Source organism: Anguilla anguilla, chromosome 13, assembly GCF_013347855.1.
Source record: "Anguilla anguilla isolate fAngAng1 chromosome 13, fAngAng1.pri, whole genome shotgun sequence".
Classification (NCBI taxonomy): Eukaryota; Metazoa; Chordata; class Actinopteri; order Anguilliformes; family Anguillidae; genus Anguilla; species Anguilla anguilla.
This window is the reverse complement of record NC_049213.1, coordinates 23,911,070-23,938,611: the sequence shown is the minus strand read 5'-3', so window position 1 is coordinate 23,938,611 and position 27,542 is coordinate 23,911,070. Positions and strand designations below refer to the sequence as shown.

General features: G+C 38.6%; 1 protein-coding gene across 3 annotated transcripts; it reads right to left on the bottom strand.

Annotated features, from left to right (window-relative positions):
• Positions 1-1,733: 1,733 nt before the first annotated feature.
• Positions 1,734-27,542, bottom strand: pparg (peroxisome proliferator-activated receptor gamma). Of its 3 annotated transcripts, none has more exons than XM_035387037.1 (7): positions 27,272-27,542; positions 14,185-14,406; positions 13,412-13,581; positions 12,306-12,444; positions 10,060-10,259; positions 5,452-5,941; positions 1,734-3,455 (listed from the first exon to the last, which is right to left on the bottom strand). In XM_035387037.1, exons 2-7 carry the CDS (start codon positions 14,402-14,404, stop codon positions 3,208-3,210), a joined length of 1,467 nt encoding a protein of 488 aa, XP_035242928.1. In that variant the 5' UTR covers positions 14,405-14,406; positions 27,272-27,542; the 3' UTR covers positions 1,734-3,207. The 3 variants fall into 3 exon arrangements, with proteins under 3 accessions (XP_035242928.1, XP_035242927.1, XP_035242929.1); XM_035387036.1 differs by lacking the exon at positions 27,272-27,542 and adding an exon at positions 27,029-27,229; XM_035387038.1 differs by lacking the exon at positions 27,272-27,542 and adding an exon at positions 20,529-20,740.

Below are 27,542 nucleotides of genomic sequence, written 5' to 3'. Positions count from 1 at the left end.
ATACAAGATGAAGTGGTTTTATTTGCATATTTTTCCATTAGATCTTGGTATAACTAATCACCACATTGCTGAGGGGGTTTCTCTGAGACTAAACCTGCTCTTACAATCACAGAGGGGTGCCCTGTTGCATTACTGAGTGGGGCTGCATCCGCATATGAAATAATGACTGTAAGCATAATAACATTATATAGGGAACATAAAAATATCAAAAATTTAAGTTTGTTTTTTAAGCTTGGGTAAATCTGATTCAAGAAAAACTGTAAGGAGACTTTGTTTTTCATTGAAACCTTTTCATTGATGGTTTTTTCTGCCTCTATAGTGTCTGGAAGTCACCCTTTTGTTGCATTCAGTTAGTTTTCACAGAATTAATTTGTTGTCAGAAATGAAAATTATCGCATTATTTTGACGACTGTTGTGTAATGGCCTAGATAAGTAAATTTATTGATGTTATGAATGGAAGAGTTTTGTTAAAAATCAATCTTGCGTGTTAACTGTGACCATTTGTGTGAGTTACAATCCAGTCTTTTCCTGTTCCTCGTCACCTCTCGCTGGCTCAGTACCATTCTGGCAGATACAGCTTGTTTACTCCTTTATTTCTTAGCCTGTTTGTGTTTCTAAATCTATAACACATGACATTGTCATTATCACAATCTGTGAAAACTGATGAAAGACAAAATTAGGCAAAGAACAGGGCAAACTAGTATGTGCTGGCAGCTCATGTGATTTTTATAGTTTCGCAGATTTGATTCTTGTGAAGTGAACTATTTTAAAATCAATTGCATAATGTGACACAGACTGCCAGCTGCTTCTCCCTACAGTAAATAAAAGATAGGCTATCTGTTATCTTAGTTCACGATGGTTCTGGAAATAACAGTTTTGCTTAAAGCATCTGTCAACATTATCACTGTACTACCATTGATCTACTCTTGGGCTGCTGACGAGATAAATTATACTATTGTACCATTTTTGGTCACTTCCTCCTGAGCAAAAAAAAAAAAACATACTAGCTGCTAGAAAGGCGTTGATTTTTTTAATGTTGAATGGTAAATTTAAGCAGTTATTATAAAGTAAAATAAATAAAAAACTGTCCAAAGTAAATTTTCACCATGAAGCAGCATCCTCCCAAAGCTGGAAATTGTATTTCAGCAACAAGATTTTTACCAGCTGTCTCGTTTAACTGAAACCAGATCTTGCAATCACAACAGGGTGTGTCTGGAGAAATACGCAATCAAAGAATGATGTCATGACAGGAAAATAGACTTGCACACAGTTAGGTCAGCCAAAACAGAAGTGTGTTGAGGAACATTTTGAAACAATGGATCGCTGGAACACGGGGACATTCCTGTGTGAGCAGAAAGTTGACAAACTGCTTTGAACAAACTTAAAATACAACATCCAGAGTCCCTAATTGTAGATTTAAATATAGCAGATGAATAACAAGTGACAAAAACTACATTTCATGTATTTCTTATGAGTGGTATCCAAAGCTTTAGGACTTGCATCTCTGCTGGCATGCTGCTAACATAAATGCTTAAAGTGCTTCTCCAGCCAAAACCTCATTACATGAACGTAATTTTAAACACCTCTTATCTTTGTTTGTGTCTCAGTATAGTAATGCAGTGTCCTTGCTTTTGACATATGACATTGAAGTTGGAATGGGTTCTTTATCTTTAGAAATGTGCACTGCGACTGTTCAGCACATAATGAGCGAAAAAGAGATTATCATGCACTGATAATGTTTTAAAAAACATTTATTTACATTTATAGAACTGCTTAATTGAAAAAAAAATCATGTTCACCAATTTAGAAATACTGTGACAATGGTTTCATTTGACTTTTGAGTATACAAACTCGGCAAAATAAAAGGACATGGCAAGAAGAATTTTAAGGCAGGTACTGTCTCTATCCATACCCTCCAAACATCTGATGAGATAAGCAATGAACATGTAAATTTAAGAGAAAAAAGCTCTGTTTCATTATTAAAGCAAAAGTAGGGTAGGCCTAGGTTCTGCAAGCCAAAGCTTTCTTGTTTACACTCACATATAGACCAGACACCAACTGGACAGCTGGAATGTTCATGAACCAATATTCATTCTTTAAAAAAAGTAAAAAAAAATAGAAAGAAATAACTTCAAGATCATAGAAAAATCACTGTATTTTCTGTATTTGTGCTTGTTTAGTAAAGTGAGCAAAAATAAGGCTAGTGAACGAAGGTCCACTGAAAAGAAATCTCCATCCATCCATCCATTATCTAACTCGCTTATTCCTGGTCAGGGTCGCGGGGGGTGCTGCTATCCCAGCATGCACTGGGCGAGAGACAAAAATACACCCTGGACAGGTCACCAATCCATTGCAGGGCACACACGCCATTCACTCACACACTCTTACCCCGAGGAATGAAAATAAATTTGACTGTAAATTTGTTTTCATACAGACCTGCATTAAACACTTAATCCTGACTTAAAGGTATCATGCTCCCTTTCAGAAACTGTATGAAGACTTCAGTTTAAAAAAAAAGATTATATGGACATTATTTGTTTTATTTTATAATCTGAAAGACAACATTCAAAACAATCTTATTGGTGTTAAATGTTCAGTTATTTTCTCCCTTTCTGACATAGTGTAGGCCAATAAAATTGAGACAAACAATTATCCTCAAAAACTGTCATTCACTTTCTCTTTGCTTGTTCGAGGTGCAATCTAAATCACACTCAATCAGCTAAATGCCTTGTCCCTATATGCGACAATGGGCATCACCTTTATGAGAACAGAGATAAATACCTAAAAACTCAGGCCCAGATTCAGTTTAACTACACTATGCATTGTCATTTACCTTGAACACCTAAATTATGCATATTACAAACTGCTGCCATGGAAATCAATGAAAACTTATGCTAAGTAAGTGTAAGTAATAAAATATGTTAAACATGCTTAATTTAGTTATTCAAAGTTAAGGACGTGTAAAGTTTTTCCTGGATTTTGTTTCAATCGTTTTAGTTTGACTTCAAACTATATGAAATTAACTGCTTTTATACCAGCTGCACAATTTTGATCCATTGCTATGGCGATTAGACTGAATCTGACCCTCAGCTTATGTCAACAGTTGTGGCACAGTACAGTAACGTTACCATGGCACACCTTAGGTAGGTGCCGTGTGAAGTAGCTAGTCACATGAGCAGGGAGGCAGAGCAGGGACACGCCCAAAGCCTAGTACAGGTCTTTCATGATCTCCTGCAGCAGTGGATGCAAGCACAAGTCAATCTCTGTCTTCTTCAGCAGTTGGATCAGGTGCACATGGTCTGTGACCAGCTGCCGGAGGTCTGTCATCTTCTGTAGCACCTTGGCGAAAAGCTGGAGAGAGTCGGGGTGGTTCATCTTCAGCTGGAGCTCCAGGGCATGGAGTACGGTCTCCTGGAGGTCCTCAATGGGCTTCACGTTGAGCAGCCCAGGTCGATCTGCAGGGCCACAAGCAGATGAGATGGAGTTTAGAAAGCAATTCAAGATGGCCTGGACCACGGACCACGCCAGAAACATTCCATAGAATCTCGGCTGGTTGGTTCTGTATGTCTGGTACGAGTTGCCATAATCTTGAGTTGCAGTTTTAAAAGCTCAGTTAAAACAATGAGCCCCAGGGGTTAGGTGGATTTAAATCAGCCAGGATTCCATGGATTACATCTGTATTGGTTCCTCTCAACCATGTGTCAGGTGGCCACGGTCCACCAGCAGATATCAGTGAGAGATACTCCTCCCTTAAGTGGCCCCACAAAATAGTAAAAGGACTTTTCCTGCATGGCTAATATAATGTATTTCATGTTCTGACTGGAAGTGAAATGACCATTTGAAGCCGTGTATTGTCTATATACACTAAATTTATCCAAATATTGGAAAACGTATAGTCAATAGAATTTTGAATCATAAAACGAGAACTTTAGTTGCTCACCTTAACTAATAATTTCAGTGTAGGATATACTTCTTTGATAATTATTTTTTAAAAGAGGTTGATGTACCTCTTTTCTGAACCGTGAAGTAAATCTGTTTTTCTCAATATCATACAAATAGGTTTAAATGCATAACTTCCCTTGTCTGATGACACGTACCACATTTACCAAGAAACTTTAAAACATGTTTTACAGGTCATTCTTCATTTTGTGAAAAACACATTTCTGTTTTAAGACCCTGAGGTTTATACACCATAAAATAATAAAGGCCATCTAAAGCAGATGTGGACATACAGCCCATAGGTAGTTATTCCAAATACTGGAACTAAAAGAAAATCTTCTCTTGTGTTTTTTATTTTTTATAAATATAGCTTTAAAAATCCTCTAAGTTAATGATTTGCCAGTTTTCGTGTGATGGCTGTTTAAAACGATCCTGGGAACCAAGTTCAAGGTCGGAATACAATGTCTTGGGGGAGAAAACGGTCACCAATAAATCTCAACGATAACTATCTTGTATGCTGTAAAGGGGTTGGTAACTTAGTGGGCAGGAGAGGAGGGTATATGCAGTCATTATTGCTGATCAATGTCCAAAACCGTTAAATCATCAATGGTTTCATAGAAAATAAATGTATTTCCAAATATCTTATCAAATGATTTATCTCATGGATAGAAAAGTGCCAGGACAGTACAGACTAATAAGATATGAATGCATAAGGTTGAGCAATAATGTTGCTCTTAATATAATTAAGAAATATTTCCTTTTAAAAGAGTTATTGAAATTGAAATACGTTCTAAAAATGGGTCGCAGCTTGTTAACAGGGCTGCAGCTATGAATTCTCAGGCCTGAGACAAAATATATTGGGAGGACCCAAACAAATTAAAAATAGTTACACCCCATATCCTGAGCCCCTGTCAGAGCCCGGGACAAAGTGTCCCAGTTCCAGCCCCCCAACCCCCCACCCCACCCCCCAAATTGTTGGCCCTGATTGTTAACATTTTGCTTAAGCAATGTGAAAAAGCACTGTGAAACCAAAGATTGAGATAGTACTCAGTCCAACGTTACAATTCCATAATAGTGCCGCAAAAATTGAAATATCAAATGGTTTATTAATTCAAAGCTATCTGTCTGATATGTAACTATTAATGTATTTACAATTCCTCAAGCATTGCACCTGTGTTTTTGAACCCAAGAAAAAATGTTTACTTTCATCTAAAATTTGGGATGTGTTTTTTCTAATTTTATTTTGAATTTTCTAATATATCTCAACAATATATTGACAAATATACAAAGTATTTAAGACCCTTTAAGATATCGTAATATGTTACACCATTGTGAAAAAAACAAAATAAAAATTTTTTAATTCATCCATTTCCATATGGGCAAGTGACTAGCAATATTGGCCTGGATTCAATTAACATTTGCCCTTAATTTTGGATTATTATCCTGTTGTTTAAATCCAGGCTGTTGGTTGTAAGACCCATTCTCTTCACTGTGTGGCTAAATGGCACTTACCTCCGCTGAGGATAATGACGGCGAGGAAGAGCGCCATGTCACAATCGTCCAACTCCAGCATGTTGAACTTCACTGAAAACTCAAACTTGGGCTCCATCATCTCACAGAAAGGCTTGCGGAGGCTCTTCAGGAACTCCCTGGTCATGAAGATCTGGCCGTAGGAGATCAGCGTGCCGTCCTTGTTCATGAGTGGCGCCATCATGATAATCAGCACCTCAATGACCCCGTACTTGAGCAGCGTCACCTGGTCGTTCAGGTCCAGACCCACGAATCCTGGGATGCTCTTGGCGAACTCCGTCACCTCTCGCACGCCCTCCGCGGAGCGGAACTGGCATCTGTGGAAGAAGCGTAGCTCCACCTCGTCCGCTGACTCCTGCCCCATGCCGAAGCCCAAACCCATCTCGGGCCTCTGGTCGGGCAGTGGCATCTGCTTGCAGTTAATGAACTGCTCCCCCTCCGTCAAAGACTTCATATCATGGATGACAAAGGGCTGGGAAGACACAAGGACACAGAGGCTCTACATCGGACAACACTGTGTCAACAAACATAAGACCCAGGACAAAACAAAACACAACATGCCCAAGACTACACAGATGGTACTTAACAAAGACAAGTGACAAATAGAAAATGGTGGAAACTTCTGTTTTTTATCCCTTCTAGTTCTCTTGAAAGTATTTTTTATGCTTGGAGAACAGAAAACATTTTTGGTTCCCTGAAAGCACTGAGGTGACATTTTTTCCATTTTAGTAATCTCTGAGGCCTTGCAGGATTTGACATCTTCCAAGAGCAGTTTTGTCTTTATTATCCATCTGTCAGAGTATTAATAGGATAGGGAAATTAATTTAGCCTTGCAGAGAGTGTGACTCTGTCTTTTCTGGAAGATATATTAATGTTTCTTGGAACAGTTTATAATATGAAAACCGAACAAAAATAAAACCAAAGCTTAATTTGAGCAAGCCAACTGTTTGGAAATACAACTGTGAAGACATGCCCTGACAGAACCGCATGAATTATCCATATTTTTCAAAAGTTTCCCTCAGATTTAAATACAGTCCCACTGCTGGTTTCCTCATAAATATATATATAAAAAAAAGGTTTTCTAAGCAAGTCTGCAAAACCAACAGCTGTTCAGTATCGCTCACCCTATCTTTGGCCAGACTAGTCAAAACAAACTGGAATAAAGGAAGTTGAGCAGCCTTGACACACTGTATCTCTTGTCAGGGAGGCACACGATAAGGTAGTATCATCTGCTGCACTGTAGTTTTACACGCTTGCAGGATTCACCCCGTAAGTCACTTTCCTTGTCTTCAGGGGGGTACCATGCAGCTCGTGGGTGAGAGCAACCTAGGCACATACATTTCAGCTCAGGTCTCAATAGAAACCTGTCCCAGAGGGACGCTCCTATAGCAGTGAGCCTATCTGGAGGTGTTTATTCAAACACACAAACGGCTCCCAGAAGGTTGAGGTTTTGAGGTTTAGAGATATTGGCTTCTGTCTACTTTATGATGCTTTGATCTGTGATAAAAGAAATTTCCCACTTGTTACTATGATTTCTCAAGGAAATTTCATCTTTGCTTTCTATATGCAAGTCTCTACCACTGTACTTCAAAAAGAGCATAGTGCATGCGTTGCAACGTGAAGCAGGTGCTAACCCCCCCCCCCCCAATTTTCAGCTTAGTTTCTAATGGCCAACGGAAATGTGAAGGTCTCTGACACATCTTTGTGAATTGGGGGGGGCACAAAATAGCTTATGTTTCTTCTGAAGTGTGTGCTGTCACCTTTAGGCATTGAGGTTAGCAGACCACAATCTGTCAAATAAGTTACCATGGCTACTGCAGCAGAGGGGCCTGCTGTAGTAACAGCTGACCCAGGCAGGTGGCAGGTGTCTGTTTGACTATAGGATACAATCAGGTGAGGGTTGCCCTGCCAACTGCAGCCGTCCTTCCCCTGGAGACACGTCCAACTGTGCCTCACCCTTGGGATTTTGAGCCGCAGTCGACCACGGCATCGGTCTGAATTCAAGCCAGGCGACAGGACAGATTGCTGCACATTGTAGGCTAGTAAACAAGCAGTTGCATGTCCTACTCAGAAGTCAAGCGCAGTGCTAACTTTAGCTGACTTCACCACCAAGACGTTATTTTGAAAATATAAAAATGGAAATGAATGTAGACGGAGCACAAAGACAGCCCAACGGGCAGTGAAAGACATCTGAGGACATGAATGGGAGCTTACACAGAAGAAATATCATGAGCAGGATGTTCTTTAAACTCTTTATGTCCACTTCTCACCAAGATCTCTGGGGATGACCATTGACTATGGTATTCACTAAGGAAGCATATCACCGTGGTAAAAAGACTGGTAAATAAAACAAAATCTTTTATTTCTACTTCTGCGTATCTGTTGAGTCATTCTGTGTATTGTGTCGCATGCGTTTGATAAACATAAGTGTTGAGAAATGTAAGAGCCGCCTTCTGTTATTAGTGTGTGGTGAAATGATTCTTTTCAAGGAAGAAACGCATCAGAAACAAGAAATTCCACTTTTTCTTTCTGGCACTCTCTACAGCACATGCTACTTGACTGTGGGGGAAGTCAGTCTTTAGATTCATCTTGTGTCTGCATGACAGTGCAGTACATATTACATTATGCATTGAACTTCATTTCATCACGACGGTGAAAGATAAACTTTTATGTGCTCTGTAAATCAGTGTACTTAAGTCTAATGTTTTGGCCAGTTTGATTCATGTTTTTCCATTACCAAAGCAAACAAAATAAATACATTATTAACATCCAACAATGACTCTTCAAAAAACAAATTGCTCATAAACATGTTTTTCCACAGAAGCAAAAAAAGAAGGTTTTTATTTATTTAATCATAAGAACATATATAACTTATGCATGATAATGAGATTGGGGCAATTCTTTCTACTAAATGGCCTGGCTGGTTTTCCGCAAGTCTTGGTGACAGCAAAACAAGAGTTACCTCTCTGTTGACGGTGTTTGCTGTAATGTGGTAACAGTGCACAGTGATCTGTATGGGAAGCCATTTAAGTTTTTATTCAACTTTCAATTTTTCTTTCTGGTGACAAAACATGACATTCCCAGTTAGGATCTTTAAAACATCCTCACTGCAGGATTATCCTATTTCCCCTGTTTCTTGAATTTTACAATAAATCTCATGAACACTATGACAGCTGATATCTTATGTAACAAATGACCCAGGAACACTTTAGGGATTTGAATTTTAAATCCTATGCAAGGTTGCTTTCGCAATAATAATACATTTGTTTTAGCAGGTAAGACACATTGGAACGCAAAACCCTCTGACATGTATCACTTAAATTGTTTGTCATTTGAATAAAAGCCACATTTTAACAAATAGGCTATATTTTAGCTATTTGTTGACTAAGCACAACTTTTTATAAGACGAATAAGGTTTAAGAAAGGCAGGCAATAATTTAAGAAAACAAATTGTCCTGACGTAATTCCTTAGTACGATTGATACCACCATCTTGTTTTATCAAATACATAGATTTAACCAATAACTATATTTTTATATTTTACTTGTCATAGTGTAGCCAAACTCTTAGCTTGCTGTTCACAGAGCACTTCCTGTGATTCCATTGACTCATGAATTTTACGTAGCAACTGTCATTTGAAAAAATTATATCAGACTGACCAACAGATCAACTAATTTCACAGTAATGCATTTGTGGTAAAGTGAGACAATGTAGTTGTCAAATTACGCCATTAAATGGCGTGAGTTATTTTTGCCTCCGGTTGTTTTCTACTAGAAGGGCAAGACGCAAGTACAACTCTGATAGCATGCAGCCTGTTCACATGTTCAGCTCTGCATTTAAAAGTTAGAATTATGGGCCAAAGGAATAATCATAAATCAACTCCACAATTTCTTGCACATTGTTCCACTCCCGAGGTTATCAAAGAATATTTTTTTGTGTTTTTCCCTTTTGGTGCTTGGTCTTTTAATAAAGTAACACACAGGTTACTTTGCCTTCACTGACACATGTAAGTGAAGGTCATTAACATTCAAACTAGTTGAAATTCCAAGTTTAACTAGGTTCAAATGTAATTTATGATATCAAAAATTCTCATTTGAACTATTTAAAATTGAATTGTTGATATCAAGAATTCAAATTATTAATAGTTAAAATTTTATTCTTGATATCAAAAACAAGAATAAAAGCTTAAATGGCTTGCCATAGATCTGTCATGTTGCAGTCATAGGTCTTCCTTGTAGTGGGATGCTCAATAAAGTAACCATGTCCAGCTAACTGCTATCATGGCTAAGGAGTGAGACGCTAATGATATATTTTTATTGTCTGTTTGCATGTTTAATACTTTAGATAATGTGATAACATATCAACATATTGGCATATGAAGCTGCATCATAGAGATTATCAAGCGGCTGAAAACAAATCATTGATCCATCTGTTAATCACATATTATAAAGTCTGATCCGCAGGACCTATATGGTATAAAGTATTAGAGCTATGCAAAACCACTGTAAAACTGTAGACTATACCAAGAGAATTTCCAAGTTGGAGAGTATTCATTTCACAGCATACTTGGAATGCGGGCAGGCCAGCTTACCGCACTGTCCCCAGTCTTCCCAGAGAGAATGGCCCGGGCCTTGGCCTTGGTCAGTGGGAAGTATTTAACGTAGGACTCGTACAGGTGCTTGGCAAGGGTGCGCAGGTCTGCGGACTCCGGGTGCATGTGATCCAGGTCAGTGGAGAATTCTGCCAGTAGCTTCTCCTTCTCAGCCTGAGGCATTCGGCCAAAACGAATGGCTGGGAAAACAAACAAACAAAAAAATGTGAATATACAAGCATGAAACAAACTGCCAACAAAGGCACAATAAAAACTTTCCTGAAGTTTTTCATGGCCTCTGCAAATGTCCCAACTTCCTCTGAGTGTAGGGCTCATGGTCTGTTTGATTTGGGTGTGGTGACAATTAGCTTTGCGTTTGCAGGGAACTGCATTCCTGCAGACAGCATGGTCGTACATAACAAAGCATAAATCCTTATCTTATCTTCACTCTTGTGTTTCTCTGTCTTGGCTGTAAAAGCTGGTTGTGTTGTTCAGCAACTCCTTGACTTCAATCAGCATCTTGGCTCTGCCAAGTATTTTCTGTTGCCATTTATTGAAATTCTAATTTAAAATATGTAATTCAGTCACTAATTCTGGGAGGTAGTGTAAAATTGTTGATTCATAGGTTGCTCTCTAAAAATTGAGGGGAATTTTGGTTAAAAATGGGAAACTTCCAATGGCCAATCTAACTCAACTAGACTGGAGGCATGTAATGTTAAGCAAAAAAAAACAGGGTTGTTGGAAGTTTTTCCTTGAGAAAAGAGCCCCAGGCAGAGCTCAGTGTGTATGGTGGCCTAGGTCAGCTTAAGCCGATAACTCCTACAACTTTTGACAGGGCTAGCTAGTTGCTGACAGGGCTAGCTGAGGTGATGGGTAATGTGACACAATGTTTCTTCTTGTAGTGTATCATCTGAATATTATTTTCTGCTGCTTTTATTTTAATTGTAATAATTTCAGCAATATTGCCAGTTGTCTTTTTCTTTGCTTATTTATTTATTTATTTATTTTTGCATTTGTCAGCTTTGCTGGGATGACTGCTCTTGATAGCTATCTGTGTAGCCATGCATTATTAATAGGACCATGGCAAGTTTAAACATACCTTTTGTTTTGATCAGAGGTATTTTCTAGGTAACATTAACATTTTTGAAGGAGGTGTGTGCCTGTGACCTTAACATGAACGCATGTCCTTAAAAATGTTAGAGGAGCCCTTGAAACCATTGACCAAAAAATCAATCAAACACAAACAAACACAGAGGTCTGTAGGACTGACCCTTACTTCCATTTGAAACATAGTATGATGGGGTAATTTTCTATGAGAACACACTTTTCTACAAGAGTTTCTTGTGGGCCTGTACATGTGTGTTGCATAATGATGACTTAGGAATCACAAACAAATTACTGCGTGCCACCGTCACACCTTTCGCAAATCCGTGCCATTCAGTCTACCTCATGTGACTGGGCATAGGGCCAGGATCTCTGACAAAGCACTTTAGTCACTGCCAAGTCTCTGCCTTAATGAATCATTGATAAAAAACATCTAAAATCTACCAGCAAGATTTCACAAACTCCTACAGCATGCACGGTTGAAGAGAGTGTCAGCAACAAATAGGCTCATGAAATATGATAAAAAGATAATGACTCATAAATGGCTTATCTTGCCATGATGAAAGCTACCAGTAATTGGCTGAATTGCGTGACTCAATCGTATTGATTTAAATTAACCATGTCAGTAATGGAATCCACCAAGGACCAGCAGACACAGCCTCCATAACTGCAGTCTGACGTGCCTGCTCTCGAAACTGCGCCTCTGGATTTCAGCATTCATACCTTTTGCCGGATGCTCTGCACACCTTTAACCACTTGTTTCTCAGATCTAGCAGACAACAGCACTATGATATACTACATGAAGGAAATGTAAAAATAGACGTGTCAGTAACACACCTCTACCATCGGTGATGTGAATTCTACATTAGCAAACTCTTGCTTCCGCGCCCATTTGTTAATATTAATTTGACCAGTACTTTACCTTCACTATTACTCTTACTCTTACCAGCTGACTTAAACATTTGAAGAAAACGCTTCATGAAGTCAATAAATTTTTTAAAAATGCATCCAGGGTAGGTGTGCAGTTGGCTGCACCAAGTGGATCCCTCTTTGAAAGGTGTTTCATAAATGTTTGCCATTTGATTCTGAAAATGGTAACTGAGTTTCTACCCAACACTGGCACATTTATGTGGCACACTTACCATTATGTGACATTCCCACCATTAGGCACTTCTGGAAGCGGCAGTATTGGCATTTGTTGCGGCTCTTTTTGTGAATTCGACAGTGCAGGTCACAGCGGTCATAAACCAGCTTTAACCGTATGGTCCTTCGAAAGAAACCCTGAAAAAAACAATGTTCAATAGAACAGGACACAACACATGGATTTGTGATTGTCTGCTCTGGTCACATCATGTCCATCTTGTGTCTTTAGGGGCGGCGTTTCTGCGCTGTCCACATCATTCTCATGTATTGAGAAAATACATTTATTTATAGAATGGGGAAGCGGGATGGACTGACGCTCAACCAAAAATATGTCTCATTTTGTACTGGAAAACAATTTAGATATTAACCTGTTTGGCTGACCCTGGCTTTTGGCATTTATCCTGCTACCATTAGAACAGATTGCAAAGAACAATGACTGCAGTAACGGTAAGCCTCATAAACAGCAATGAAGAGGTCAGGAGGTGAGCTATTTTAAAATCAATCTAAAACATACATGAAAAGTCTACGATGTGTGCCCACACACCTGTATACTAATAAAGCCTACACCGCAAGGTCTGACTGAAGAATGGAAATGTAGCAACACCTGAAGTCTGCCACCCACTCTATTGATTCATTTTTGTCTCTTGATAGTTGTTTTTTTTTTACCGATGCAGGCTTTTCGGGCCAGCGGTATGGAAACAATGCGTCTGTGGTTTTGGTGACAGACACCTCACAAGTGTGCAGGTATGAGGATCTCGGCCAGACACCTACTGACCCCATCTGCATTTCTAAATATGACCTCAGCCCATCTTATGGGAACTTCCCAGGGCAGACAACGGAGACTGTGGTTTTGTAATTCATTTCATACTAAATCATAAAATGGATGTTACAACGGTGGGCAACCTATTCATGCCGAACAGAGTAAATTTCAATATTATCCATCATTGCAGCCTTCACAGGAACAGGCACTAAAATCGGTATTAAAGTCAATGAAACTGAGCACTGTTTCTGGCCTGTGATCTTGTGAGTACAGCAAGCAATAGTTTAAAGCAATTATTTCAATGTGTGCAAAAAAACCCCAAAAAAACACAGAATGACAGCCTACCTTACAGCCCTCACAAGCGTGGACTCCGTAGTGGAAACCTGAAGCCTTGTCTCCACACACACGGCACTCAATGTTTAGCATTGAGGTGGATGGGTCATCATGCAGTTTAGAATATGACTGACTGTTCTCTGAATACTGTGGTGGAGATTCTGGCTCAAGTTTTATTGTACCTAAATCACAGAAACAAAGAGCTGTTGAGCACAAAATAATTCATAATCATTTATGACAGGGGTCTTCAGATGCATTTCTGGGGAGCCACTGTGTAAACTGGTTTTCCTTCCATTACTGTAACAAGCTGTTAATTGTTCTTCATTTGACTCATTTTTAATATCTGTTTAAAGATAAATTACCCTCTTAATGCCTCTTAATGTCCCATTATGTCAGAAATAGCTATACATATCATGAAGAATAAATGTTCCTTTTCAATATCACAGGACTTTTAATCAGTCAACTAACGCTTAAATTTTCTTCTATGTGCTATGAACGACAAACCATTTCTTTAGAAAGAGGTTAATTTTTAATTAATTAATTAATTTAAAGACTAACAATGGGTGCGGTCCTAATTGCAAAAACTAAGAACACTTGGTCACCTGATCAGTGTTCAGTTACGGAGCAAATAGCAACAAGCCAAGCCTAATTTAATTTAAAAAAACAACGTACAGAGTTTGTCCATAGGTCTGAGCTTGTTGTTCCTATCAAGTCATGCAGCTTTATAAAAACACAAAAATCACGTTAGCTGAAGAATGTTCTTTAAAAGTAATGCGATTGCATACTTTGGCTCTCTTGTGTTTTGAAATTGTACATGCAGTCCATGTGCGTCAAGTCTTCACTCTGGGGAGGGCTGGTGTCGTAACCAAAGCCAGAAAGGCTGGTGTAGTCCAGGGTGGAGAAGGGCTTCATGTCAAAACAGTGGGAGCTGTCGTCCAACCCGGCCAGGTCCATGGGGCTCAGCCCGAAACTCATGGGCCAAGCAGGCATCTGCGTGTCCACCATATCTGCCGAACACACAGGAAACAGAGCGTTAGAAGAGTGGGCTAATCAGGGGGATCACGCTGTTCAGTCGATGGCTCTCGAGAACTCCCGGAGCTGTGGCTATGACACACGGCCTAAACCACAGCCACTGATGCAACAAGGACAGGCAGTTTCACTCAAATTTTCATTTCTGAGAGCTGGCCATTTCAGAGTACCCTCGTCCACTTCCAAACATTGAGCTAGTGTCAAGTTTTTTTTTTAGCACAGATAATCAGTCACTTAAATGAGAAGTTAAGGAGGTGGTGCCATATTTGTTACAGGTCACCTGGACCCGTATGTACACCACTAATTCTCTTTCCCCAGGCATGAGATCCCTTTGAGGCTTAAATAACAATTTCAATATTAAATACAACTCTGTACAGAGTCCAGGACAAAGTAAAGAGATGGCTTCAGATAATAAAGTGAACTCTAACTTGGTTGACCCTCAAAATGAACTCACAATCAGTGATTGCACTAATCCAGTCTAGATGAACTCATTTGACTTCATGGTGGATTTATTTTTATATCATGAGTATTTTTTATACAATCCTGACAGTCAACTTGTTTTTTATGATTACATTCATATTATTTTTCTTAAATACCCTGTATAATATGAAACATTGCATTAAGAAGATACTGTAGTTACTGTAGTCAATATTCACAGGAGTGTGGAATGTTTTGTGAATGGCTGGCCTTTTTTGCTTGCTACTTGAGGTCCGAATACGAGTCCACATATTTGTAAAAGAGATTAGCTTTCAGGCAATAAAAGGCTGAATGATAGCTTCCAGCTGGGGGAAAAAACTATCAACTTCCAGAGTTCCTCTCAAGCACAGATTATTGCAAGCGTAAGGAAAAGAGTGTTTCCACCAAAACATATGCATCAGCAATACTTCAGTGTCACAGATGCAGCATAACCACCTTTCATGTAGAAATTTTCCCAAAAAACCTTTCCCCAAAACATTTTTTCTATAATTTGAATATTTGCCTTCTTAAATTTCTTCTTTCCTACTCCAGTGCTTTATCAAGGGGGGCTTTACCATATGTGCTGTGAGGTAATATTGGAGAGCTATACCAGAAGCATTATGTAAAAAAAAAAGTTCTCAAATTCAAAAGTTTAGTTAAAACTTTAACGGATGATAGTGCATGATTAATCTTATAGAATTGGCTGTACTTAAGAAAACAAATTTTAGTGAGAGCTATATTTGTCACACAAACACATCCTGTTATGGATCACATATTTCCTGAACACCTACTATTAATTGAGCTAATGGGGCTCCTCTCAGATTGAGGCAAATCTGCCTCAAACTGCTTCCGCAGAATCAGGAGGGAGGGAAGGACAAATGGGCCAATTTCTTCTCAACCTCCTGGAAGGAAAGCAGTGGGCAGAGCTCTATAAATAGAGGGGATAGAAGCTTCCGGGCTGATGGATGCAGCTACATTTTGCAATGTGGAAAACATGTTCCAGGCGGGCGAACCTTTGCTCCGTTTGGCGAGTCCTCAGGACCTGGGGAGTCATTCTGCTGTGGTTGCCCCAATGGCTGAATCACACTCTCATGACTTGTTTTTGGAATTCCAACACCCACAATCCCCCTCCTAATCTGATGAAGAAACACCCAAGTGGCCACTATCTTGTGAGTCTCTCTAAATGGTATTAAAAGCCTGACTTTAACCTACCCCCAAGAACCAGCCCTGACCAAGGCATGGTAACAGCGAAGCTTTCAGCAACCTGTTAAAACCTGAGCCACATGAGACAGAATCATAAGGACATGATGACAGGTGATCAATGCTCGTGCCTGCTGCCACAAAAGATACGAAGAAGAGCTGATTTGAAACCACACTAGGGGAAAAAAAAGCCCTCAGAAATGGTATATCTCCCCTCCTCAAGTCTGAACTTGCATCTAAAGCAGGCGACATGCACGCTGCTCTTTCCGCCCGAGTGTGACAGGACTGCCGCAGCTGGGACGTGGTACATTAAAGGTAGAGCGATGAACGATGTGATCATCTGCTTGTGTGGAAACCTCCTTTGTTTGTCCATATTTTTCATTTGGAAAAAAAGACATTTTCACTGACTGCTATGTGAAATTCATTCCACAGGGACAATCTTGCAAAAGCATTGCAATGTTTTTCATTCATATTTCCTAACACCACCAAGAGCCAGCCAGAACATTATGGGGAATCTTTTAAATAATCTTCCCTGAACTATATTTCTGCAATATGAAATACATGCCATTTTTAAAACGGTACCAGCAGCCGTACCATAGCATGAAATACCCTGCATGCTACCACTTAAATCTAATATAGCAAATTGTAGTCAGTCAGCTACAGTGAAATATACTCAATAATATACCACTCCTGATATAATTATTAAATAGGGCCCACAGACATTGACATGAGGATTCTTTTTAATTGGGGACTATCCAGTTTTTCAATGACATACAGTGATGATTCTTTGTGCCTTATCAGATATTCTGGGGTCTGTTTCATTGGTGCTAGTTAACTCTCCAACAAACAACACTTTTGTTGTAGTTCAGTAGGTACATTTAAAACAATTATACATAATTCTATTGATATAAACAGATCCATAATTACAATTACAATCAGTCAACAGTAGTCACAGTCCCATAGCAAGTCCTAGCAAAAATAATTCGGTCCATTTTTCTAATTCCATTTCTGAGTTTATCAGAGAGGTTAAGCCCTTGAACCCCAGCAAAGTTGTTAACTTTTGCTCGAGAAAAAAACCTAAAAATAAAGTATATCTGGATCTTTACAAAGCTTATCAAGTTCATTTCAAATGATTAACCATATCATGCTATGAAGTTCCAAAGGGTTCTGTGTGATCAAAGTTTTCAATGTAAAACTCAATAACGTAACCAAATGAAAATGAAAACTGTAAAATGTAGCCTACCTTATTATCTCTTCAGACTGTTCAAGATACCATACAGTATGTGTCAAGAAGAGATAAGTCATGTTTAGTACAGGAGAAACACAAGCCAAACCTGACTAACAACATTCAACAGCATCTTCATGCTTATCTTTATGGATTGACAAACCTAAAAGACAGACACAAAATACATTTTTTGCAAGTTCTTTTGTTCCATGACATATACAGTGCCAAAAATATGAAAACAGTAGAACTAAATTTACTTAAGACAATTGGATTTGAGATCAAATATTCATGAGACAAAAGTACAGACAATAGGCTTTTATTCCATGGTAGTTATATCCATATATGTTTTACCATTTTACAGAAACAGCTGCTTCCCCCCATTTACAGCTATGCAAAAATAAGTTAACTGATAAACTTCAAAATAAATCTAATATTTGTGTAAGATTTGGGTGCATAGACCTAAAATGCAGGATCAAGCCTAGGAACCATGGACATCACAGAACATTTGGTACCTTCTTTGGAAATGCCTTACTAGGCCTTCACTGCAGTCACTTTCAGTTCACCTTTGTTTTTTTTTGGGGGGGGGGGGGGTTTCTATCTTCAGTCTCCTCTTCAAGCAAGTGAAGTGCATGTTCAGTTGGATTTCAATTAGGTGACTGCCTTGGGCAGTCCAAAACTGTCCACTTTTTATCATGGATGAATGTTTTGGTTCCATAGGCAGTGTTTGGCGTGATGTTGTAAGAATTTCTTTGTACATAGCCAGACGAAATCTACAATCTATCTACATTTTTAAATGAGTCCTACTGCAGCCATACTCCATTACATAATCAATAAAGATGAGTGAGCCTGTTCCAGAGGCAGCCGTACATGCCCAAGCCATGACACTACCTCCTCCATAGTTCACAGATGAAGGAGGTTGCTTTGGATCATGGGTTGTTCCTTCCTTTTTCCACACTTTAGGCTTTCCATTGCTTTGGTAAAGGTTTATTATAGTCTCATCTGTCCATAAACCTTTGTTACAGAACTCTTCTGGCTTGGCTATGCATTTTTTGGCAAAACTGGCCTTTTGATTCTTGCTGCTGCTGAGAGGTTTGCATCTTTCAGTATGGCCTTTGTAATTCTGACCTCCAAGTCTTCGTGGCTTGTGATATTTTCACCCCTGCCCTCTGGAGACTGCTGGTGATGTCATTGACCATTTTTTTCGGGGTTTTCTTCACAGATTTTAGGATGTCATCAACTGCAGTTGTCTTCCTTGGCTGACCTGTACAGTGTTTATTTCTGAGTCCACCAGTGGTTTCTTTCTTTTTCTTGTACTTGATATTTATGTGCTTTCATATAGCTTACATATAAATTGTTTTTAACCATAGTTGGTCCTCTGGTTCAAAAGCAATCTCCACAGATGAAAACAAAGGCTAAAACCAAGACTAAACACTTACTGATTTTTTATGTGTGAACAATCCATGCAAAATGAAACACCTGAGCAGCAGTTAACACCTGCCAGTCATCTGCTAACTTACTTTTGCAAAAATTAAAATGGGGGGAGACTCGACAGAAAAAACTTCAATTTCTGACAAATGGTGAAACATAAATGCACGTAAATACCATGAAATAAAAGCTGATTGTTTGTAATTCTGATCTGAGTTCCAAATACCTTAAGTACATCGCAAAAAATAAAATAATTCACTTCATTGTCCCCAAGCTTTTGGAGGGCACTGTATTTCTCTGAAATAATTTGACTAACATACCAATATAATGGGAAAACTTTAATGTGATATATGTTTCCTTTCCCTGACCATTTTACTTCTACTACTTTAAAGTCACATTTGACGAAATGCACTCAAAAGTCAGTACAATCTCATCAGAGATAGTTATTTCTACTTTGTTTACATATTTCATACTATGTCAAAGAGAACGAAGTACAAACCCGGCTAACCTTTTCCCTAAGGAATTCAAATAATGCTGCATTGCCAATTTATCAGTACGATTTCAGGGTGAAAATAGTTATGTGTCGGACTGCAGAAAAAAAGAGAATAAATCTCTCCCCACGTGAAATGTGGGTGTGTGGGGTGCTGCTTTTATTTTTTTAAGTCTATGAAGAGCAATGATAAGAACGGCATTGAACAACGCCAGATGTTGACTTAAATGACAGCAATCTTTACATTCTTACAAATCGGTGCTTAAACGTCCAAAAGAAACAAGCCATTTCAGGCATGTGGAAAATTCATTTCCTCTCAGTTAACAAGTTTCAGAGTGGTTTTATTTCCTGACATATACTTGGTTTCTGTCTTTTTTAACTCCCAGTGAAGGGAGGAAGGCCCATTATAAAAAAAAAAACCTAAAAATCTTGTAGAAAAAAAACAACGAACAGACAAAGCTGTGACCTCCTGATTCCTCCTGAAGTGTGAGTGCCAGAAAGCACATCTCTCTACCTGTGCCCTCCTGGATGCCCTCCTGCTTTGACTGTACCGCAGACGACAGCCTGTCTGCGTGCCCACTCGACTGGTATAGAGTTTGCTCATGTCTCTACCCACATATTCACTTCACCAAAGATAAAAGTCTAACAGCGGGAACGTCTGTGACCACAAACTAAGCGCTTGGCTGTTACTAACTGACTCAGTTGTATCAGACAGATACAGGTTACTTTTCATTTTGTTGCTTTTAAAAAAGAAATAAGGACTTAGTCAACTTGTTTCAACTTAGTCAACAGGAGATTTTTTATCATGCAAAATGTACCATTACAAGGCTATCTGGGAAAAGCAAACGAAACGTGGCCTTATTTCAAATACTGTATAGTGGCATGCAAACTGGTTTAGTCAGCTTTCTGTAAATGTGATTTAATATGGAGTTATTAAAATGTACAATATGAATGATCAAGTATGAAAACACAGAGCCCAAATGAACAAGCCCAAAACACAGAGTAGACATTGCTTTATGACACAAACATAGACATATTACTCAGACAAACACACGTGCACCCACATACTGACTGCTCTCACATAATCACACATTTTGGAGTCTCTCTTTCAGAAACATACACACACACACACACACACACACACACACACACACACAAACAGACAGACACACACATACACAAACACACACGCACACACACATACATCACATACATGAAAGCAGAGATAAGTAAACAAAGGCAACTCTTCCACAGGCTTCAAAATAGACTGCAACAGACATGTAAAGGGTATCTGTGGCACTTACCTTCAGCAATGAGGCAATAACCTTAGTTAAATCCACAACAGAAAGACGGACCTGGAATCTGTTTTATTGCAGGTCACTATTTAACTAATTACCCAACCAAATGCAAACAAAACCCACGGGCCAGCTCTCTTCCTCTGTAACTCTGGAGCTGCGATGACATGCTAACCCACTACAATGTGCTGTATGGTTTATGGTCTTTACAGCTAAGGTGGCAGCAGTGAACTTTTGACTTTTGCAAGCAGGCAAGCAAGCTGGTCATGCTTTTCCTGTGGCTAGAACCCAATTTAAGGGAACTAGAAGACTCATTTTCCAATTCTGACTCTTCTTAACCTCAGCAAAAGTGCAGACAGCAAACTGTCATGTGGCCCTTGTGTGAGGTGTTAGACCAGCCAGATGACTTCCTGTTGCCTCATCTTAACTTTAAGTCACTTGGGTTCCACTTCTCTTAGCAGACTGCCTCGGCAACCTTGGTGGTTTAAAGTGATAAGTGTACATTGCTTGTACTCAACAGACAACTGCTTTAGAGAAGAAATCCATCCATTAAAACCCATAACACATTAATTAAGCCAAAAAGCGTTTTATTTACAACAAATACATTTATCTAGCTTCCATATAATTTTTAATCTTTAAAAAAGTACATCTGCTCAGTAATAACATAAAATGTGTCAAAACATTGTAATTCTATAAACATGAAGCCCAAACAGTATAACTACATGAAGCTTCTACTAATATTGTGGTTCTCTTTCCCAGTGTGCTATCTCCTTTTACATTTACATTTATTTATTTATTACACTTTTATCCAAAGCGACTTTCAATGACTTCTTCATTCTCAACCCTTTTTCACTCTCATATCACAACAAAACACCCCATAATAGAAACAAGCACATTATTACTATTACCAAAGATTCAGTGCAAATACTGACACTTTTTTTTTCTATTTCTGCTTCTTTTTTGTTTGCACTGACTGAATACCACGAATAATAAATATATACTATTAAAACCTCATTCCGGAGCCAGGTTAATTTCCCAAATTTGTAAAAGTTGCAGATAATAGTTGGCATGCATTGGTTACCACTCACAACATGGCAACCACAGAAATGTTGGCATGAAACGCAGTAGTAGTACAAAGCACCTCAAATAGGTCATTGTCTGGGTGAATGCTTTGCGTGTACATTTAGATTTTTTTATTGAAAGGATATCAGGCAGTCTACCCTCCTGTATTTTTTCACTTCATGTGGTGGTGAATTGAACTCCTGACTGTATGGGAGCATTCGCATAAGGGTTAACAGTCACACTGTCTGCCCTCCAGTTTGGTTTTGCTAAAGCTCTTCATATAAACTTTCCAGGTGACAAACAACAGCATTGTATTTTTTCAGTTAACCTAGCTATTACCTGCATATGTAATGCAAAATAATAATAATAATAATAATAATAATAATAATAATAATAATAATAATAGTGGACCTTAGTTCTGCATACACACTGCTTTCTTGCTCACAGCTTAACAGTGTGTGAACACCACAAAAACAGCACTTGATGCCTGTTCCTCTCTGACAGCTAAAAAAATAGCTTGAATCTCAGGTAACCGAAGAACACTTCATTAACACTTATGCAGAGTGGAGAGACACCATTCACAGTAAAAGGAAAACTTTCAAAGCATGTCCGAGTGTCATTTACGTATGAGGCCTGAAAAGAATATGCCAAATGAGAATTCTGCATTAAGTCGGTGGTGGATTAAAACGCTGAAGTTGGTGTATGCTACTAGCACCACGAGAGAAGAATATTGGCAAGAAACACAGGTAACTCATGCACTGTGTACTAGGACAGACTCCCTTGTCTTCCTCTTATATGAAACTCAGGGGCAAAGTAAGTGGTTAAATTCTTTCATGAATCTATGTAATGCAATAATTGAATTTGAACATAGATTTTACACAAACATTTGTGTTCTAATACTATGAAGATACTGCTCACAGATGCACATGAATAAAACTGATTAATTATGAGCTTTTTTACACCACATTAAATTAAAAAAATGACGGGATAGCCAGTTGCCACAAAGGCAGAGACACGGAGGAGGACTTATCAGTGTAAGAGGATGTAAGGACTAATTCTTCACCAAAACACACACACTTGGGACCACGAACAAACAGACTGGAACCATTTCAATAACACGCTTCTGGCAAGTGCCTTGCGTCCCAAGATCTTTATTGTGCTGCTCCCTGGGAATTTGGGTTTGCACAATATCTAAGGACGTGAACTTTTCCCCAATTTCTTTTAATAGGAATGAGTAAACGGTTGATTACTCCTTTGGGGGCTGCTGCGTTTCCTCCTCGGATAAGGAGGGAGCTGCCGCTGTCAAGGCCTTCGGCGTGCCGAGCTGCCGCGCTCCCAGTGTCCTGTTCTTCGATGGAGACAGGAAGAGGCAGGAGCGCGCTACACGAAAAACATGTGTATATGCTGTTGACATCAAGCTACCCTTCCTATTTCTTTAAAAAAAAAAAAAACCCAAAAAAGGGTCTGATGTCTGAGAACGGCTCCGCTGTTCTGTCGGATTGCGCTTCTTGTGAAAATGTTTGGATCTGTAAACCCATTCCAAATAATGCGAAAGGGCTTACCCAGGCCCACATTCCCTTTGGGACTTCCCCACCCCTGCTACTTCTCATGAGCAATGGATGGGAGCAACTGATTTAAAAAAAAAAAATTTTAAGAATTCTGTTTGAAGCTAAATACAATGGCCATTTTTGAACTTTCTATATTCGCTCACAGGTCAGGGGAAAGTACCTTATTAAAATAAAATTTCATACCGATTTCATACTACTTTTTTTTGTATCACGCTATCTAGTCAGTTTTATTTTCAAATTTACTAATCTCCAGCATGAGAGCTATTAAGTCTATTCAAATACAACATTCAAAATTATATGAATATGTTCATAATCACCATGAATAAAATTTTCCAAAAAATGCTATATATACTATATAGCTACAGTACATTTTCTCAGCTGTCATTCTGTCTAAGTAGCATAAAACCAAGTAAAATCATTAAACTGCTGCCAACCACCTCTCAGTATGAACACAAAACTGAATGGAAAATAATTGTAGATATTCACATTAACGTTGTATGCAATTCACATTGTATGTAATATGTCGAATGTATTGAGACTTCACCAGCATATTGATAAAAAAATATTTGCAAAGAAAACTACAAATACATGACTTGGGTCAATGGAAATAGTCAGATATGTAGGTCAAATATTTAATGTTAAGATAATAAATAAATAACTAATAATTTTCCATTTAAATGAAGTGTTCTATTAAATCAAATGCAGAAGCACTAAGGTGGGGACTCAAAATATTAATTGAAACAAACATTATGAAAAGTTTCAAGGAAATAAAACAGTTACTGAACATCTCAATCTTCAGCAGCTTTCCTTTATGCTAACTTGTTGAAATTTTAGACACAGACACAATATTCTACTGCTTTCTTATATTAAACATTTCCTGTATATGCCAGACAACACCAAAAAAAAACAAAACATTCTCACTCTTTTCAAGGTCAGACAAAATTCAGACAGTTCTATGCCCGAGACTGAATTAATTGCTGCTAACATTCTTGAAAGCACCCTTCTATGCCTTTTAAGGTCACCTCAAGCGGTTGTCTATAAGGAATCAATAGTTCAAATTATCATCTAACCCATGCAACTAAATTGAAATTGAAATGAAGCTTTCTAAAGAAAGGAAATAGGCATTCAAAAATGCACCCCACAGAATATGTCCTGATTTGTATGCCAAAAACACAAGAGGGGCACGTCCCAAGCAAGGCGGATTAATAGAGAAAACTGCTGATACCTGTACAGTACCTTCCCTATGCTTTACAATATCAGAACAGAACAGCCCCACATGCCCCACAAGGAAAGTTGAGACAGGAGGAATTAAAAAATTCTATATGCAGGAGTAATCCCAAAATGAAGGGAGTGGATGGGACTGAGGCTTATAGCACACTGTTTAGAGAAGGTGGTTCGAGGTATTTTACAATCAGGGGAAACATGAGATGACAAAGGCGCGAAGGCCATGTAAGGCGAGGGGAAATTTAATCAGAGCTTTTCTGCAACTGGCACACCTTCCATTTATCACTAGCGATCAAAGTCCTTCACATTCCTCACCACTACGTCTGTGTGAATTATATAATAGGTTATAATACAACTATTGAGCGAGGTTGCCAACCCATGGCAATTATCCCTGTATGCAGCAACAGATTTGGTCCGTGTCTCTGTTTTTGTCAAAACAGCGATTCGGTCAACTCAAATTTGAATATCTTGCCTCGGACTTTGTATATGAAAATGTATATCTAGGTGGTGCACTTTTGGTGAAAGACAGATTTCATGTATTTATGCAAAATAAGATGGACAAAACTTACTCACTTACTAGTGTAAATATTTTTCATTAGTTAACTATGACAGTGACATTGGACATGCAATTTATCACATCATCATGATTAAAATTTAGATTTTACAAATGGATGGGTTGCTCAGATTAAGAACTTTCTCTTCTCCAAAAACAGCCAAATTAGCTACGGCTGTGTGGGCATACAGTACATCTGTGATGCAGAAGAGAGAAACCAGTTGAACTTACACAGTGGGCACTACTTCTCTATTATAACAATAATTTCACAATCCTTCTAGCATAAATAAATGTCAGTTGTGTCATGTGGAATTAAGTAATTTCCTTTAATAGCCCACGTTAAATGTAGGAGGTGATGTCATGTTAAGTGCATTCTAATGTCCCAACTGGTGGCTTTTGTATTAAAATTATGACAACATAATGACAGAAACATCATTTTTTTCTAGGTTTCAGACGTCAGACAAGTCTTGTGCCCCTCAAGCCATTTTTCAAGTGTGTGTAATATATTGTGAATGCTGTTAAAAGCAATCTTCCTTATACATTTTTTTTAAAGAACTGAATCGTTCCAAATACAAATCAAACTTGAGACAACACTAAATCAGTTTCCACAATGAATACATTATTAATGGTAGTGTACATGTGTCATTTGTTTAATTTATTCTGCTTCAGCATTTGATTTTATTTTGGGCTGTTTTCCATTTTTAAAGAACATAGCCATAGTGTAAGGCAATGAAACACACACATATTCTCTTGGGCAAAGATATAATTCAGTAAAAGGCTGGCATCTCTCAATGAATGTCTTCATTAAAAAATGTCCAATGTCTTAATGTACAGCTCCCTGCTAAAATATGTCAGTAAAGCACAGCTTCTGAAACCTCCCAACAAATTTTCTTTATTTGAGTTTTTTCCTTGCCATGCTACAGTGTAGAGCATCTTTGTGACTGTTCTCTGTAAAAAGCGCAACACAAATAAAATTGAATTGAACTGAATTGAATTGAATTGAATTCTCTCTGCAAGGTGAAACGGTGCTTAAACAGAGTGCGATCACTTCCTGGACAGGCACTCAGCTGAGTTGGAGGCTACTTTTCTGCCCTGGGGTACCTGTATATACCTACTACAAAATGCCTTGCCAATTGTTGGACTAGTTCCCCATTTTAAGTGCCTTAAGCTAAAATTAGTAACATTAGTAATTAGGCTCCAAATAAATGGGAGGTCTGTCATAGACTTCCTACTGAAGTTTTGTAAAAAGAAAAAAAACTTTCCATTGTCAAAGGTGACAGTCATTCATGTTTTGTTTGGACAGTCTAAGACTACAACGAAATCGTACAATTGTGATTAATTAACCACATCAGGTGATGGGTAAACCGAGCACATAATCGCAGCACTAAAATCACTCGTAGCCTGCAACCTTTACCACGATAAGTCTTTTTGCACCGTGAAAAACCTAATATCTTAAAATACATGCTGTAGGCCTTTCTGTGGAACCAAATGTTTACATGTTCATCGTATTAATAGTAACAGATTAGAGGAACTACAGGTCACTGAAAAAATGATAACGTAAAAGAAGTTCGCAAGCAGTTACTACAGAGAAGTAGACATGTATAGCTTGTCTGCAAAATTTAGGCTGCAGCAGACAGTACGGGCTATAGGGTCACGAAATCCATTCGCCAAGCTGTGAGGAGTAACTACTTGATGTTTGTTTGCAATTACACTTGACTAGTGTGAATTAGAAAGTGCTGAGTCACACTTGATAAACGATTTATTGTTACAACAAAACTCTCATGCCCATTGTTGCAACTGAGTAGGCTACTTTGGCAAATTAGATAGTCTTTTATGATAAATACTGTCATTCTAAGGAAACTAGGTATAATAAGCATCATATTGCACTGGAAACAGTTCCATTAGCCTACTTCGGAAGCAAGATTTTTCACAACAAACAGACAAGCACAAATGACTGTTGTGCGATATACGTACCATATAGACAGAAGGACGTTTTAAAAACTCAAAAAGTATTCTTCAACTGTAAATTATTCACACACATGCCATATATTGAAAAGAACGTAATGGTAAGTACTAATGCACAATGTATGAGCAGCACTTACCTGTAGTAATAAGGCGGCTTCGATTTGTAAATCTGATGTGCTGCATGTGCACCGCAACAAATGGTCGGAAACTAGTAATATTAACAATAAACAAATAATAATTAATGATTCATTTATTCTGTATGCTGAACTTTCCCACCAGGTTATCCCCTAACCATAGGCTATATTAAGACTATACGGGCTTGAAACTACTGCGATCATAAACGCGTTCCGCAGATTAGGCTAAGTATAAAATCTACTGACCTGTTTTGGTCCTTCACACGTAGTTTATAGTTCTGTCACTTCCTTTTAGTCGAGGGGCACACTTCTGAGCATTCATAGATGATTCTCACTCCGCTCCCCCCCTTCAAAGCACGCGTGTCTTGTCTTCGTCTCTTGCCTTCCTTCCTTCAAGAGTCAAGACAGTCTGTCGATCAGGCGTAGTAGAGCAGGCTATGTGCTGCTACCGGGTATATCAGTGCTAATGCTGCGCTAACTACACAACGTACGGTACGGCGGTCCACCGTCTGACAGA

Excerpts from the sequence above, each read along its gene's own strand:
- pparg (XM_035387036.1), bottom strand. The coding sequence starts at position 27,074 with ATGCAGCACATCAGATTTACAAATCGAAGCCGCCTTATTACTACAG. Across the intron at positions 13,582-14,184 it reads CAAAACACAAGAGAGCCAAA|GTACAATAAAACTTGAGCCA; the intron begins GTATGCAATCGC and ends TCTGTGATTTAG. Across the intron at positions 12,445-13,411 it reads ACGCTTGTGAGGGCTGTAAG|GGTTTCTTTCGAAGGACCAT; the intron begins GTAGGCTGTCAT and ends TGTTTTTTTCAG.